At 60.4% G+C, this 17382-nt stretch overlaps 1 protein-coding gene across 1 annotated transcript in view; it reads left to right on the forward strand.

The window, feature by feature from the left end:
• Positions 1-17382, forward strand: part of LOC106801890 (maestro heat-like repeat family member 5) — a 71076-nt gene that overhangs the window by 3634 nt on the left and 50060 nt on the right. The window contains exon 6 of the mRNA XM_087447100.1: positions 1666-1902. Within this exon, the coding sequence (XP_087303226.1) occupies positions 1666-1902 (237 nt within the window). The remainder of the gene's footprint in view (positions 1-1665; positions 1903-17382) is intronic.

A 17382-nucleotide genomic window follows, 5' to 3' on the forward strand; every position in this document is an offset into this window, starting at 1 on the left:
AGAAGCCACACTGAATTTTTTTTTTTTTTTTTTTTTTTTGCTGAGGAAGAATTGCCCTGAGCTAACATCTGTGCCAGTCTTTCTCTACTTTATATGTGGGACACCGCCACAGCATGGCTGGTGAGTGGAGTAGGTCCGCGCCTGGGATCCAAACCCGTGATCCTGGGCCTCCAAAGCAGAGCCCACAGAACTTTAGCAGCTCGGCCACGGGGCTGGGCCCTGAAAATTATCTGAGGTGATATGATCTTCACTTTGCCCAAGGGGATCTGGCTGATTGAGGGGACCAGAGACTGAGGTCGGCCATGGGGGTGGCTAACCGGGTCTATGCGACGGAGGCCCTGATAAAGACCTTGGACACAAGGCTGGGGGCTTCCCTGGTTGGCCACACTCCGCATGCTGTCACATCGCTGCCAGGGGAGCTAAGGCTGCCCAGGACCCCACAGGGAGAGGACACCCAGGAGCTCGAGTCTGGAGCCCCCGGGCCCTGCCCCATGCGCCTCTTCTCAGGGTTGGACCCCTAGACTCTGCAGTTGGTGTCAGAAGTGAGGGTGGTCGTGTGGATTGTTCCCAGGTGACTTCACAGGTGACATGACTCTTCCTAGTCTGTAAGGGACTTTTAACCCCAAGAGGATTTAAGATTAGTATAAAAATTTAAAAGAGAACCACACCCAAAATGTTATTATTTTTGTCAACAATTTGTATATGCTTCATTTTTTAAGCACTTGAACGTTGAAGACAATGTGGCTGATTAGAAGTGACAGAGCAACCTTGTCAGGCCACCGTCACATGTCTAATTGGGCTGGTGGTGTAGACTTCTGATTTTAGGTAGAAACCATATGAAAGTTTATATATAGTATTGGAACGTTAGAAAGAGCTTAAGAATTACCATATTTTTTAGCTTAATTTAATAAGTTTAAAATAACTTTTGAAGTATTTGGAAAAGTCAGACAAAGTGTTTGAAAAGTAGATTTAATTTAGACTATGTTAACTTTATAGATATAGCTTAAAAGGTTTGAAGACATATATGGGAGCAAACATTCCTCAAAGTCTCCCTGAAAATGATTATGAGAGTATAAGATTCAAGTGTTGTTCAAACTCTGAAGGAAGAGCATGGTTTGGGGATTTGTAATTTTGACAGCACTAATTTAAAAACACAAAGTGGCTTCTAAGCAGTTGGTCCTGGGCACACTCAGCACCCCGAGGACGTCGAGAGCCTCCCCCCAAGCAAGGTTGCGGGGTGGCGCCCGCCAGGCCCGCTGTCCCCGTGCTCGGAGCTCCGGGGCAGCCTGCCTCTGTAGCTGAGCTCCCACGTGGGCGAGTCCGTGAGCAGCTGCCCAGGCCTCTCTGTGTAGCTGCTTCGCCTGCCCCCTGCCCCCCGCCCCGAGGCCCCGGCTCTGTGGCTCATCCCCCGTCTTCTGCTTGCGGGCCGCCGAGGCTCTTTATCTGGCTCCCTTTGCTCTCGCTGTCCATTTTGCCTGTCTGGGGCCATCTCTGGGTCTGCATGGCTACCGGTCCACTCCTCTGCCCTTTCTCTTCTGTCCCTGCCTCTCTCTGACCCTGTCCCTCTGTCTCATCCCCCCACTCTGACCCCATCTCTCTGTCTCTGTCTCTCTCTCTGTCTCTCCCGGTCTCCCTCTCTCTGTCCTCCCACCCCTACCTTTGCAGAGCCAGAGAGGGGACCAGGGCGTCCGAGTACGTGAGATTCCTTCAGGTGTCGGGGACGAGGGAGTGGAGAGGGCGGATGCGGAACAGGAAGAGACGGAAGGAGAGAGGAGAGGAGTGGTGGGCACCGAGCTGGGCGAGCTCCTCCCTTCCCGCCCTGGAAGGCAGGGCTCTGCTCAGTATGGCAACTCTGCACCCCAGCCCCGCTTCCACCACCCTTCCCTGTGGAGCAAGGAGTCGGTGGGTTCGGGAGGGCATGCCCCTCCCCCAGAGCACAGACCACACTCCAGGAACCTGCTCCAGTGGCCCCACACCTCTTCCCAGTGTCCCTTCTCCGAAGGGCACACTGAGTCTTGTGGTGCACGGCCCTTAGTGGAGGGGTGGCTTTTGGGGGGCGGGGGTGAGCAGACTAGATGTCCATGGGCACCCAGGTGCGATGGGGAAGGGATGTGGACAAGGAGAAGAGGGAGGGGCAGGGAGGGAGGGAGAGGCGGGCCAAGGGCCCTGAGTGTGGGGGGAGGTCAGGGAGAGAAAGTGAAGGGGGGGAGGCTGCTGTGGCCTGAACGCGTCTCCCCAAATTCACAAGTCGAAATCCTCCCCCACAATGTGGTGGCGTTAGGAGGTGGGGCCTCTGGGAGGTGAGAGGGTCGTGGGGGGGCCCTCAGGAGTGAGATAAGTGCCCTTAAAAAAAAGACCCCACAGAGCTCCCTCACCTCTGTGAGGACACAGCAAGAAGTCTGGACCCCAAAGCGGGCGCTCTCCCGACCGTGCAGGCACCCCGATCTCCGTGAGGAATAGCTGTTCACAAGCCCCCGTCAGTGGTGCTGTTGGAGCGGCCGGTCCGCACCGAGGCAGCGTCCGGCCCTGGCCTGTGGGTGCGCCCCAGGAGCAGGGCCCTCACACCAGATGGGCTCTCACGGCCCATCAGGAAAGATGTTGTGGAAATCTGACTTGGATGGCACCTGCCACCCGGCAGGGGTGTAACAGACACTGTCTGTGCCCCGGTGGGGGGGCACGGCCAATGGCTCCCCGACCTGAGGGCTCAAAAGGCCCATGGGCCTGGAAGGGGACAACTCCGGGTCCAAGGTGTGATGTGTGCTCCCGGCCTGCCCCTCGTCCCGCCCCGGCCCCACCCTCTGCCTCAGTGGACCCCATGCCCAGCCTGTCTGGGCTCTGCTTCCTTCTGAGATAGGAGGCAGGAGGCGAGGGGCACCTAACACACAAGCTGCGGGCGGCTCCCCACGGTGAGCCCCCAAGTGCTCCCCGTGGGCCAGCCCAGGAGGCTGCGGCAGGTCTGGCTGGGATATCAGTGCTCTGCCTCCTCTCCCAGGTGAGCCCCTCCCTTCTCCCTTCTCTGGGGACAGAGTGGGTGTTTCCCCTCCCCCAGGAAGCCACCCTCCTGCCAAAGCAGGGCTGCAACACCAGCTTTCCCAGCAGAGGGAGACACGGAGGAGCTTCCCCACGACTTCCCTCCGTGACGGCCCCCCCTGACGGCCCCCTATGATGGCCCCCTATGATGGGCCACTATGACAGGCCCCCTATGACAGGCCCCCTTATGACAGCCCCTTATGACAGCCCCCCTATGATGGGCACCCCAGGATCCCCCACGATGTGCTCCCTTCCACAGCCCTATCTTCCCAGTGTGGAAACTGAGGCTGGGGGAGGAACAGGGACCTGCCCAGGATTGCAGTGAACCAGCCAGACTCCTGCTCTCCGTGCCTGCCACCTGGAAGATGCTAGAAATAACGACTTTATTGAACAGCTGCTGCTGACCTCATATCTGTCTGAACCTGAGATCCAGGCTTCTTCCTCCACTTGGGGCTGCCTGGTTTAAAACCTGCTTTTCTTCCTGTTGTGGGGGAAGGAACTCAGGGGGGCCCTGAGTTTGCACTGGTTCTGCTGAAGTCAGAGGACTGTCTAGTGAGGGCAATCTGCTTCCCCCACTGACCCCTGGCCCTGGCCACCCACTAAACCTTCCTCTAGGTGGCTCCTGAGCCCCGGCCCCGGTCACCCACTGACCCCTGGGCCTGGCTGCCCACCGACCCTTGATTCCAGACGAGGCCTGAATTAGGAGGCTCCCCTGTGCTTCTTCCTCTCTTCTGGCCCCCTTCCCCCCAGGATCCCCCACAGACCAGCCCAGCACCGCCTGAGGGGCTCTCCCACGCTGCCGGAACTCCCAGCTTGTGCCCTACTTTCACGGCAGCCGGGGAGGCATACATTAGCCTGTTTCCTCCAGGAGGGAGGCCAGGCAGGCCAGGCAGCCCCGGCCCCAGCCCTTGGCTCTGGAGGCCCAGGTATGGCGCAGCAGCCGCAGGGGCCTCCTCTGGTCCTCAGCCACCACTTCAGTCTGTGATGGGGCTCAGAGCTGAAGGGCCTCTCCTGTGGACAGGGAAACCGAGGCCCAAGAGGGGCAGGGAGTCGCCAGGTGAACCAAACCCCTCCGTCGCATCTCTGTGGCCTCAGGCTGAGCCCTGGGCCAGGGAGAAGGTGGGATCAGGCAGCAAGCCTTCTCCCTTCTCCGGCCCATCTGGGGTCCCACCTCTCCTCTCTGCTCTCTCCTGCTCTCTGTAGCCCGAAATGGGAGTCGCTTTGCCCATCCAAACGAGCTCCCCTCTCTTAGCCACTCCAAACTGACCCCTCCCCAGAGGACCAGGTAATGCCAGTGCTGCCCTCAGGCCACCTCGGGGATCTCGGTGAGAACAGCGTGGCCTGAGGGCAGAAGCTGAAGCCAGACCACGGGGCTGCGGAGTGGTGGGGTGGGGGCGGCCTTTCCAGAAGGGGGAACTGCATTGGCAGGGCGGGGCTTGCTGTCACCAGGCCTCCCCCACCCACTGCCCGGTCCTGCTCTTCTCTCTGTACCCGCAAGTCCAGCTGAAGCCCAGGCCTCCCGTCACATGACAGCCCCCGGTGCCAGCTGGGAGCCCAGGAAAGGCCTGGCCTCCCTGACCCCAGCCCAGGCCCTGCCAGCCCCAGCCAGCCCCACCCCCCTAGGGCCAGCTGGCTGAGGGCTCCCTGTTTCTCCTTTCGCCACCTCCAGGCATCATGGACCATGTCTCTGAGCCAGACACGCCCCTCCTCTCCCCAGCGGGCCAGGTCTCCATTTCCCTTCACTGAACCTTCAGGGTTCGACTGTCTTGGCCTGAATATCCTCCGGGGCAGAGGCCTGTGGGTATATTTCCTCCCTTATACCGCGGTTGTTCTTTCCTGGGATTTCGGATTGCTCCTTTCTCTCGTGCTGTCCACCGTCCCACACATGTGACCCCCCACATCGCCACTAGGTGGGCAGTCCACTGGGTCTGCTTTGTGTTTGCTTTGTGTTCATTTGTTTCCTGGAGAACCCCTTCCGGAATAAAAAGATGCTTAAACAATAAAATATTTTAGCGGGGTGCTCCTGGGCCCAGCTCTCCAAGGGTCTCCTGCCACCTCTGGATAAAGCCCAAATTCGACGCCGGCTTTGCAGGGCCCCTCCCCATCCTGCCAGGCTGTCCTTCCAGAATCCCTTAGGAGCGCACCTCCTCCATCGCCCTCCCCTGAAGGCCCCGCCTGCTGCCTGGCTCTCACTCACCGTTTCCAGCCGCCCACCTCTGTCCACGGGCGCCCCTCCAGGCACCCCTTCCCTCTGACCTGCCCTCCTTGTGGGAGCCCCAGACCTCGGACACAGGCCCGTCTCCATGACCTCTGAGTGCAGCTTCCTCGGCTCAGCCCCGAAAGGGCTGGGGCTGCCAGGTGTCCCTCCCCGAGTCCCTTCCCATGTCCATGGTTGGGCCCCAAGCCTGGCTCTGACCCGAGGGAGGAGCTGTGGAGGTTGCTGGGGGCTCAGCTGGAAAGGGCAGTGTCGGGTGCCAGCCACTGTCCTGTCTCCGAGCTGTAGCCCCGTTCAGAGCCTGCCAAGCCTTGGCTCAGGTGCCCAGAGGAGGGGAGTCTTGCTTAGAGGCTGTTCCCCAAAGACAGCACCTCCTCGAGGAGGCAGTGAGCTCCTCGCTCCGAGGGTAACCACGAAGCTCTGGAGGGAGGGCCAGACCGGGGACCTCTGAGGCCGCTCTCTGACACCACCCTTCCTGCCTCTCTGAATGTCCCACTGGGAGCCACAAAACTGCCACCTGCACCGCATCCACAGGGAATGGCCACCATCTGCCAAGCTCCTATTCATCCTCCAAAGCCCTGCTCCTGTCCTCCCACCCAAGGAGACCTCCCTGCACCCGCCCCCTGGTGCCACCTCTGTGGCCCCTCCCCACCCCTCCCCATCCTGCTGCCTGGTGCTCCCTGACAAGAGAGATCCCTGTGCCAGCCCTGTGGCCCACTCCTTGCCCTGGTGCACGGCGGCTGCGCCTCCTTGGAGGGCCCCGGGCTCCGCACTCCTGCTGGCTCGTCTGGCGTCTCCATGCAGGAGTCTGGGCCGCGAAGGAGGCTATTTTTAGCCTGTTATCCTCATAATTGTCTCTGTTTTGCCCTGGTGCTTGGCACAGTTCTGCCGGAAAATGTCAGTCTGTTTCTCCGCACTCAAGGGAAACGGGGACGAGGGGGACCCACGTCCTGGAGGGGAGGGCATCAGCCGCGGCGGTAGGAGAACCCCCTCTGGTCACAGCCCCCTCAGGGGCTCTGTTCTGTCCACTGCAGGAGACGGCGGCCCCAGGGCCACAAGGGCGTCACAGGCAGTCCTGACACCTCCCAGCCAGAGGGGCCCGGGGGTGAGAAGGAGGCCAGGGGTTTTAGACTGTGGGCTGGCTTGTGCCCCAACAGCCCTCGGAACAGGGCCTGGTCTGGAGGAGGAGTGCCAGAACCACTTATGCAATGAATTCTCGTCCGTGAGCATTCACCCTGGCCTTGGGGAGCAGAAACGCTGCTCTCCTCTGACTCCTGGATGAGGCAGGAGCTTGTGGTGCACTCAGACCCTCCATCTCCTGGAGCCCTGTCCTGGTTAGGAGGAACTTTGAAGCCTGCGAGGAGACCCTGACGGGGGTTGCTCCTTTCAGCTGGGGCAGGTAAACTCGCTGCTGTGCTGGGCTTCCTGCCCAGCACAGGCGGACTCCTGTGGGCACCCTCCCGCAGGCTGGGCTGGGATTACTTGGGCGGGAGGTGGGCACCTGTGGGAAGGGCGGACACGCAATGAGGCTTCTCAGCTGGGAGTGGGAGGTGACACGCCCGAGGGTCTGGGGCTAGGACCCACCCCAGACTCAAGTTTCTGGCCCCCAGACCACAATGCCTCCCCCCGCATCTGACTCGTGAGGCCGTCTGGTACCCCTGCTCCCAAGACTCCTTCGGTGCCCCTTGGCCTGGCCTTCACGGGCCTCACCTGCGCCACCCCTCCCCCGCAGCAGCCCACACCTGGGACTCCAACACGCTTCCCAGTGGCTTTGCTTGGTCACACCTTCCCCTGCCAACCTCTGCCACTGTGGCCCCAATCCTCCCATCATCTGCAGGTGATGCCTGGGCTGCCTCCGCCAGGAAGCCCCCCATGGTGCTCGCTCTCATCCCAGTGAGTCCTAGCAAATAAGTCAGCCCTGAACAAATCACCCATGTCACAGCCCCGCTCCCATCCCTGCAGGTCTCCCCATCGCAGGACAGGTGGAGGCACGTGAGGACCCCAGACCAGCTAGCACTTCCTGGCCCTCAGACACGCCTCCCACACAGCCGGCCTGGCCACCCCCACGACTCAGCCACTCAGATACTCTGCATGGGCCTGTCCTCTGCCGGCAGGGCCCTTCTGTGGCCAGCACTGGCCAGTGCGTGTTTATGTGAGCGATGGACAGGGCTCAGCCCGGGGCTGGGCCATCCTCCACGTCATTTCTCCCTCAATTTTCGCTCAATTTTCGAAGTTGTTCTTTATTTAGTGTCTCTCTGCATTTCTACTCTTCTCCCCTCCCCCTCCATCCAGGTGTTGCTATGGGAACCAGGCTGTGGTACCCACAGCATCCTTGATGGATGGGTTTCAGGGGTACCTGTGTGTGCGTGTGTCTGTGTGTGTATGTGTACATGCCTGTGTGTCTATGTGTATGTGTGTGGTAGGATGTGTGTGTGCGTGTGCGGTAGGGTGTGTATGGTAGGGTCTATGTGTCCATGTGTGAGTGTGTATATGGGGTAGGGTGTGTGTGTCTGTGTGTGTGTGGTAGAGTGTGTATGGTAGGGTCTGTGTGTGTGTATGTGTGTGTGGTAGGCTGTGCATGTCTGTGTGTACATGTGCTTGCACGTGTGTATGGTAGGGTGTGTGTGTGCATACGTATGGTAGGATGTGTGTGTGCGTGTGTGGGGGGGGGGGTAGGGTGTGTGTGCATGTGTGTGTGGTGGGGTGGGTGGGGAGGGTGGGGACCTGAGAAGGGCCCCTGGGTTCATGACGGGGACCAGGAGGTCCGGGGAGGGAGGCATTGGAGCCCACATCCTATGATATCCCAGCAGCCCCACCAGGGGCACGACCCCAACACTGCCACCTCGCTTTCCTCCCGGTCGCCCCTCCCGGTTGTCCCCATCCTGGCCCTGGTTGACATCAGCCCGGTCGTGGCTGTCCCTGCTGCGCTCACTGCTGCCCCTCCCCTTCCACCTCCCGTTTGATCTCTGAGGGGCGCGTGGCGCCCTGGCTGCACCCAGCCTCCCCCCTCACGAGGCCTCAGGAGCTCACTTCCCGTGCGGCCCTCAGTCTCCCCGGGGGTGATGTAGTGACCGCAGCTGCAGGCCAAGTTCATTATCAGAATCAGTGCCTGACGCCGGCCTGGTTCTCACAGACCCACTGGGGACAAGTCCTTGCTGTCCCCTGGGCTTCCCCCTCCTCTCACCTCCGTCTCCCTGTCTCTGCAGTGGCTGCACGTGGGCCTTTGTCAAATCGCCAGAGCCCTCCCTGGCTCTTGGGACACAGACAGGGGATGGAGGGGGCCCAGGGGAGAGGGGCTTCCAGGGTGGAGCGGGTGGCCCGGGCTCTGTGCCCACAGCGCTGACAGCAGCCCCCGCCCGTCATCCAGCCTCCCGCCCACCCGGGAGCTCCGTGCCTGGAGTCCTGATGAGCTGCGTGGGTGGGAGAGGAGAGCCGCGGGGGCTGGGCCTTCCTGAAGCCGCCACCACCGCAACCTCCCTTCTCCCGCCTCCCATGTCCCAGCCCAGCAGGCCGGCGGGGGACTTGGGGAAGGGATGCGGGGCATGGGGGCTGGGGGCTCTGAAGAGCCAGAAAGTAGAGGGGGTTTCATCCCACTGCAGAGCCCTGGGCCCCACCAGACCAGGCTCCCAGGGTGGGGCTGTGCCTCCCGGCTCGGACAGGGCAGGGCGGTGCCTCCCTGTCATGTGCCATGAGTGATGCTCTCTTCCCCAGCTCTGCACACCTGACAAGGGGCCATCTGATAGCACCTGCCCGGAGCTGGAATACTTCCTGCACTGAGTAATGTTTTGGATACATTGGGTTAAATAAAATATATGATGAAAATGAATCTCATCTCTTTATTTTTATGGTGGCGTCTAGAAAATGTTCAGTCGCATTTGCGGCTCACTCTATTTCTGTCGCACGGTGCTGTCGCCGGGCCCAGGGGAGGGAGGGCTCAGGACCCCACTGGGGCTGAGTGTCCTTCCAAAGGTGGGGATGAGGCAGGAGTGGGGTGGTCCAGGGGAGACCAGGGGCTGGTCTGTGGATCCTGACGGCCTTGGGGAGGGGCTGGTCCTGGGAGTCCCTGGAGCTCTGGGGTCCCCACCTGTCAACCAGGGAGCACCCGGGACTCCAGAGGGCTCCGTGCTCTGGAAGAGGCCCTGCCCAGGCTCTGAGATGGCCAGTGTCATGGGGGAGTAGCTGCTCCAGGCCCGAGGCCCCAAGCAGTTGTGGTGAGCATGACTGAGGACGCCGCGGGGGAGCCGGCCAGCAGCAGGGCCACCCCCTCTCCTGGCAACGTGGTGCCAGCGCCTGAGGCCAGTTCCATGCTTGTCCGCGGAGGTGGCCTTCCAAAATCGTGACTGAAGTGTGGGGCTGGAGGAGAGCCTGGCAGCCTGGTGCCACGGCTGCTGCCGCCTCTCCCCCCGGCGCTGCGGGCGCCCCAGCCCCGGCTCAGCCTGCAGGCCCATCCTGCACACCCCACCCTCCCTCCCCAGCCCTCCTGCCTCCAGCCTCCTCCAAAAGGCCTCTTGTGGAGGCCCCTCCCTGCCCAGGCCTCAGCTCCCCAGGGTCAGTCTCTCTAGCAGCCACCCCACTCAGGGGCTCTGAGCCACGGTGGGGGGTGTCTCCTGCCCCAAACGTCCAGGGACTCCACTCATGGCCACCTCAGCCCCAGGAGCTCAGGTTAAACATGCAGATTCCCGGGCTACACCTGAGGCCTGCAGGAGAGGGTAATCTGAATTTCTAACAGGCCCCCCAAAGACCCTCGGGGGACCTGCCCTGTCCCCTCTCCACGTAGGAGGCCTTTGGCCCCGGCACCCTGGTGGACAGCCGAGGTCGGTCTCGGGGAGATGGCCCAGGGTCCTCTCTCCTAGGATGGTGTGGACCTTGGTTTCCCCGAGGCCCCCTCTTGCTTCAGGATTAGGCCCAAAGGACCAGGAGGGGCTCAGCCATGGATGCCTGTAGCCCCCCACGTGGATGGTGACCCCTTGGCCCAAAGACGAGTCGCCCGCATCTGAACACAAGGAGTTGCATGTGGGGCTAGCTTCTGGCAGAAGTCTCTGGGTCTGGCCCAAAGTGGACCCTTGCTCATGGCCTCCTCTGTCTCCAGCCTTGGATCCTGGGGCTGGGTGGTGCTGGTGCCCAGAGGTCCGTGTGGGGCTCTGGCGCCTGCCCCGGGGGGACTTCCCAACCCTGACGCCGTGGGGCCTGCCCCCAACATGCCAGGCTGTCCCTGTGCTGGACTCGGCTGTTCAGACTACCCAGCCTCGGGCTGCCACGTCCACCGTGCCCGGGCCCCGGCGGCCAAGCCACGCCCTCCCACTGCGGGGACCATCTCCCCTCGGACCAGGAAGGGCTGCCCACCCTCCTGGGCGACCACTGCTTTCGTCCACTCGGAGCTGCTTTACAGGTCTGCCAGGAGTAGAAAACTCATCAAAGTGCACGTGGCTCCCGTCCACGGAACACACACCAAGTGGGTCTGGCGGCACGCGAGTGACGACGGCCCTGTCTACTTGTAAGTTCATTTCTCCCTCCCTAGTACGTGTGGTTCTCTGAAGTTTCCTTTGAACTGGGTGTGACCTTTTACTGGGCCCTCACTGGTGAGTTTCACAACAGCTTTGACATGTGCGCACTTCACAGTTGGTGAAATCCGAGGATGCGCTTCCTGCACCCACAGTGACCCCGTCCCTAGTAACCTCGAGGGCCTCAGGCCTCCCTAGGGGGCCTCCCTGGGGGTCGTCAGCCTGCAGGCCCCTGCTCCTTCCTCATATCTGGTCCTGGACCCCACTGCAGGCCCTGTCTCGGCCCTGTTGGCTGTGGCCTCACAGCTCTGTGACATGGGCCCCAGACTCTGGGCTCCTCCAGGCAGGTGGGGGTGTGGTTCTGCCAGGACGACCCCACCCCCTCCTTGGCTCTGGGTAGTCACCCTCAGGGTCAGGCCCAAGACGCCAGCACCGCCCGAGGAGCCAGCTCTGGTCCTGCAGCAGCTCTGAGATGGGTCAGGCCTTCCCAGCGTGTTCATGCAGCCCCTCCTGTGGTATCCCCTCCGGCGGTGTCCCCCTCCTACAGTGTCGTCCTCCCACAGTGTCCCCCTCCCGCAGTGTCCCCCTCCCGTGGTGTCCCCTCCCACAGTGTCCCCCTCCCGCAGTGTCCCCCTCCCGTGGTGTCCCCTCCCACAGTGTCCCCCTCCCGTGGTGTCCTCTCCCATGGTGTCCCCCTCCCACAGTGTCCCCCTCCCGTGGTGTCCTCTCCCATGGTGTCCCCCTCCTGTGCTGTCCCCTCCCACAGTGTCCCCCTCCTGCTGTGGTCCCCCTTGTGGTGTCCCCCTCCTGCTATGTTCCCTCCTCCTACAGTGTCCCCTCCTCCCACAGTGTCCCCTCCCATAGTGTCCCCCTCCTGTGGTGTCCCCCTCCCTTGGTGTCCTCCCTCTTGCAGTTTCCCCCTCATGTGGTGTCCCCCTCTGTGGTGTCCCCTACCCCTGCAGTGTCCCCTTCTCCTCCTGGAGGTCCCCTTGTCTGGAGTACCTGTATTCTTGCCCCCTTTCCAAGTGTCCTGACCCTCTGCACACCTCCCAGGGCAGGTGCACTGTGTTACATTGTTACTCTCAGTCCTTGGCTCAGTCCTTGGCTCAGTCCTTCACCAGTGTTCATTTTATGAGGCTGGTGTTATGCTAATACCAAAACCAGACAGAGATGCTATGAAAAAAAGGAAAATCTCTTGTGAATATAGGCACAAAAATCCCTAATAAAATAGTAGCAAACAGAATTCAGCAGTACATAAAAATAGTCACATGCTGTGACTGAGTGAGGCTTATTTCTAGGACATGAGGCTGCCTTAACATTTGAAAATCAAGAAATGTAATCCACCATATTAACAGGCAAAGAAAGAAAAATTGCACAACATCAATCGATGCTGAAAACATAGTCGAGAAAGTTCAACACTCAAGTCATGATAAAAACTCTCAGAAAAACAGGAATAGAGGGAGCTCTCTCAACCTCATAAAGAGCATCTACAAAGGACTTAGAACCAATGTCATACCTGGTGAAAGACCAAGTGTTCACCTCCTGGAATCAGGATAAACAAGGATGTGGCTCTTTCCACACATTCGACACAGTCCTAGAAATTCTAGCCACTGTGATAAGGCAAGAAAAATAAATAAAATGCATGCAGATTGAAAGGAAGAAATAAAACTGCCCCTATTTGCACATGACATGATTGTCTGTGTAGAAAATCCCACAGAATCTACAAATAAAACCCCTAGAGCTAACAAGTGAGTTCAATAAGGCCGAGGATACAATCAACACAAAAACTAACTGTATATTTCTACTAGCAATGAACTTGTGGAATTAGAAAAAGAAATACAATGCCATTTACAATTGCTGGAGAAAATGAAACACTTAGTTAAACTTAACACGTTCAGGACATGCATGCTGTCACTACAAAGACTGATGGACCAAAAGCTCTAAATAAGTGGAGAGATGGACCATGGTCACAGTGGGGAAACTCAATATAGCAAAGACGTCAATTCTCCTCAAATTGATATACAGGTTGAAGGCATTTCCCATAAAAATTCCAGCCAGGTTTTTTTTGTAGATATAGATGAGATTATTCTAAAATTTATCTGGAAAGGCAAAGGAACTAGAATAGCTAAAATAGTTTTGAATAAGAATAAAGAAGGAGGGGGCCGGCCCCGTGGCTTAGCCGTTAAGTGCGCGCACTCCACTGCTGGTGGCCCAGGTTGGGATCCCGGGTGTGTACCAACGCGCCGCTTCTCCGGCCATGCTGAGGCCACGTCCCACATACGGCAACTAGAAGGATGTGCAACTATGACATACAGCTATCTACTGGGGCTTTGGGGGGAAAATAAATAAATAAATAACATCTTTAAAAAAAAAATAATAAAGAAGGAGGAATCAGCTACCCGATTTCAAGGCTGTTGAATAGGCGCGGTCATCAAGACGGTGTGGATTGGGGGCAGGAGGGCGCACAGACCAACGGAAGAGAAGGGAGCACAGGCATAGGCCCCCGCGCGGTTCAGCCCCGTGCTGCCTGCCCGGCCAGGGGGCAAACCGCTGGGCATCCAGCACAGCCGGAACTCCCCTCTCCCACCCCCATGGCTCCTGGGAACCCCTGAACCTCGCAACCCCCTACTGGGCAGGTGGCCCCTCCCAGAGGACACGGAGCACTGGGTGAATGCCTTGGGGGAAGGGCGGGGAGGACAGGGTGGGACAGGCTCTGCAGCGCACTCAGGACGGTGGCTGACCAGGCGCAGGACTGTGGTCTGCGGTCCCCCCACTGCTGCACTTGGGTCTGCACAGACCTCCTTTCGGATTCCTCCCCTGGGTGAACTCGAGCAGTTGCTGCCTACACTGAGAATACCTTCCCTTCCAATGTCTGCTCAGTGCGAGTGGTCCCTTCCTCTCTGGGGGCCCCAGCGGGGCTGCCTGTGCCCACCCAGCTCTACCCAGGGAGGGTGTTTCCTCAAAACCTCTCTGGCTTTGGGGAAATGGGATGTTTTCATTACCACTGCCCTCGACGGGTAATCTGGGGCTTTAAATGACCCTTATCCTGTCTCCCTCCCTGCCTCATTCACATGCCTGGAGAGAGAGTGAGTTCCCCAGCCTTGGAGTTAACCAGCCAGAGGCTGCATGGCCCTGGGCCGGGGATGCCGTGGCAGGAACTTCTGTGGGGGAGGCGGGGATTGGCCACGAAAGTCCTCTCCAGGCCTGAAGTTTAGGGAAGCCAAGGCAGCTTCTCCCAAAGTGAGCTGGTCCTTTCAATGGCACTTGCTGAGAGGAGGGGACAATCCCGGCCTCAGAGAGGTGGCCAAGGAAAGCGTGAAGGAATTGTCAAATGACTGTCAAACCCAGAGACACAGAGGGTGTGGGAGCCCACCCCCAGAGGGAACACCCGTTTCCTCGCCCGCCAGGGCTCCCACTGCTCCCTCCCACAGTGTCACCTCGCACTGTCACCAAGGCGGTCCTTGAAGGAGAAACAACACCTCTGTGATCAGAGCTGCCACCGACAAGGACTCGTGAGTTACCACGGTGAAGCAAGGAAATGTCACTGCCCTGAGGTGTTGTTAAGGATAATGATGCCCCTACTTTGGCTCCAGCAAGGGCCGTCAGGCCTTGGGGTGCCAGGGTCCAAGGCCTACGTGGGGTGCAGCTGCCTGAGTGGGGGCCCCAGAGGAGGTCGACCCACCACCTTTCTGACTGGGCCAGGCTGCTATGCACATATCTTCTGAGGCAGAGGCCTGGTCTGGGAACAAGGAGATTCGGCCCACCTGAGGGAGGCTTAGGTGGCCTGTGCCGGGCTCCACCTCCTGGGGTCACAGATCTGAGACTGGGACATCCCCAGAGAGACCAGTCACCTGGGCTAGCACATGAGCACCCCCCCACACACACACACTCACACGCATGCATACACACACACATGCGTGCACACGCACACGTGCTCACACATGCACACACACACATGCTCACACATGCACACACGCGCACACACACGCAATCACACACACCACCCCTACACTGCCAGAACAGAACTGGTTCTTACAGACCATCCTGTCCAGTCCTCTCCCTTTCAGAAAAAGTGTCGGAATCTGCGAGTTTAATCATTTCCAGCCCCCCGCCCACCCACCCTGGAGAAAGGGGACCAGGTTTGCCAGCAGACACAGCTGCCCACCCCTCGGCTGTGGGCCCTGCCGCAGAGCGGACAGCTCAGGATGGGCAGTCGAGGAGCCGGGTGGGGTCCAGCCCCTCTGTGGTTCCTCCCGGGAGTCGGCTCTCTGCCCCCTTGACGACCGCGTCCCTCCTTCACTACAGGGAGGGGTGGCCCTGTGGCCCCGGACACGCAGGCCACGGCTGCTCCCACACCAGCGTCAGGGGTGTGGGCAGAGGTCTCCCTGCCCGTCCCGGGTCCCCGGGCTCTGAGAGGCCGTGTGGAGGCCTGGCGCTGGCTGTGCGTCCTGGGGCTCTCTGGCTCTCTGCCAGGGGCTTCTGGCCTGGCCAGAGTGGGGCCTGCCCACCCGTGGCCGCTCCCGCTGAGCCAAACTTGCTCCAGACCCTGAGCCTCCTCCTAGGTGTCAGGCCTGGCCCACAGCGGCCATGCACAAACCTGCTCTGCCCGCTCCTCTGCTCAGCTACTCGTCCACTCACTCACTCGTTCAGTCGACAAACATTTATTGGGCATCACCATGTGCCGGAAAGGTGAGACGGAGACGTTTTCCTCCAAGCTTCTTCAAATCTCCCGTGTGAGAGAGACTGACGGAGGAGGCAAGAGCCTGGGCGAGCAGACGCCACAGCGGCATGGGCAGAGAGTTGACAGTGGGGCTCCCGTTCAGGGAGGCCAGGAGGCTGGCTGCTCGCTGAGTTTTCTCTTGTGTCTTCCTTTGTTCATTGTCCACTCATTCGTTCGCTCCGTCCTCATGCTGTCCACGTGCCAGTCATTCGACAGACAGAGTGCCCACCGGCCAGCACCGGGCCCCGTGATGAACACAGGCTCTGCCATGGCGTGGCTGCAGGACACAGAACCCATCACCCGTCAGCCTGTGGCCGGGCGGAGCGGGGAGGGCCTGTCTGGGAGGGCGGCTGGGCCCGGGCTGCGCTTTGACAGCATCATCTCATTCGACTCCATTTAATTCCCGGGACGACCGACAGCAGACGAAGTCGCAGGCTCGGAGGGGAGGGCTTGCCAGGGCCCCACAGCCCCAAGGGACAGAGCTGCCCCTCTTCCCAGACTCCCTCTCCCTCCGGGGTCAGCCCCTGGAGCTCTGCTCCTGCCCACTCCCTCCCTGGCCTCCTTCCTGCTGTCGCCCCCCAGGGATGCAGCCTGGGCTGGGAGGTGCCTGAGCACCTGCCCGGAGCCAGGCCCTTTCCCAGTGCCCTCAGTCCTCTTCACAGCCCCTCAGGGACCCGGGTCACAGCAGGCACAGAGGCTGGCGCCATGTCCCAGGTCACCTGCACCTGTCCTGTTCCCTCAGCTCGGCCAAAGCCGTCTGGGGCCCCGCGCTCCTGGCCAGCAGCCCGGCGTTCTCTTCGCCACCTGCCGCCCGCTCACCCCATTGCTTCTCCCTTCCCGACCACAGACAAGGTCCCCTCTTTTTCTACCAGGCTCCGGTTCCAACCTGTGGTGGGGATGTGCTGGGACCACGTGCTGGGACCCTGCAGTGGAAGGGGCAGGCAAGATCAGGCAGCGCTGTGGTCTACTCTCAGGGTGGAAATCCTAGACCTGCCAGAGGGGATCACAGGTAACTGGGCTCCCTGAGCCCATAGCGACTCAGCTTCTGGCCGTGTGACTGCAGGCCAGAGTGAGGGTCCCTGCTGTCCTGCAGCTGGAGCAGGGCCCCTCGGGGCAGCTATCCCTCGGCCCTCAGCACTCTGGGCTCCCACCCAGCGCCTGGCCCGTGGGGGTGCTGATGTTACATTTGTCAAGAAAAGCCAGGAGGGAAGGGGTGCGTGAGGAGAAGACACCAGGCGTGTGGCTCCCTGCGTAGACCCCACGCTGACGCTCCCTGGTCCTGAGCCCCTCCCCGCCTCCCCGGCCCGTGTGCTGCCTGCCCGTGCAAGGCCCCGGCCCCCAGAGCTGTGCCCCGTGCTCTTCTTCGTGCCTGGACTTCCTCCCTCCCGGGGCCCCTCCGACCTGTGCACGCCCCACTTCTGCCCGTTTCTGCCCAAACGTCACCCTCTCGGACACCATCTCCCCGCTTACCCAACCTGAGGACGTGGCCTGCGCCACCCCCCAGCCCTCCCCCCTCCCTAACCCATACCCGCCTCCAGTGAGTGTGAACACGGCTCCTCTCACAGTGCTGTTTCTCCTGTATTCTGTTGTGTGTCCAAGCACTTTACAGACAAATGCTCAGTCAACCTTCGTTACAACCATACGCGGCAGGCGCTATTTCACAGATGGGGAACCGAGGCACAGAGAGACTCAGTAATCTACCCAAGGCCACACAGCCCATGGTGGAGGAACAGATCTGAGGGTCACCTGGCTGCAGGCGCCTTGATGTCCCTGATGCCCATTCCCCCACGTTCCTCTGTGGGCTCCCCCTGGCGGCCCCAACACCCACTGGAGTGGCCCCTCCCAGCTTCTCCCTCCCTGGCCCCATCTGGCCCCACTCCTGCCCTGCCTGGCCAGCCCTTGGACGGAGAATCAGA

Source organism: Ceratotherium simum, chromosome 23 (assembly GCF_057802395.1).
Source record: "Ceratotherium simum simum isolate JZ-2026a chromosome 23, ASM5780239v1, whole genome shotgun sequence".
Classification (NCBI taxonomy): Eukaryota; Metazoa; Chordata; class Mammalia; order Perissodactyla; family Rhinocerotidae; genus Ceratotherium; species Ceratotherium simum.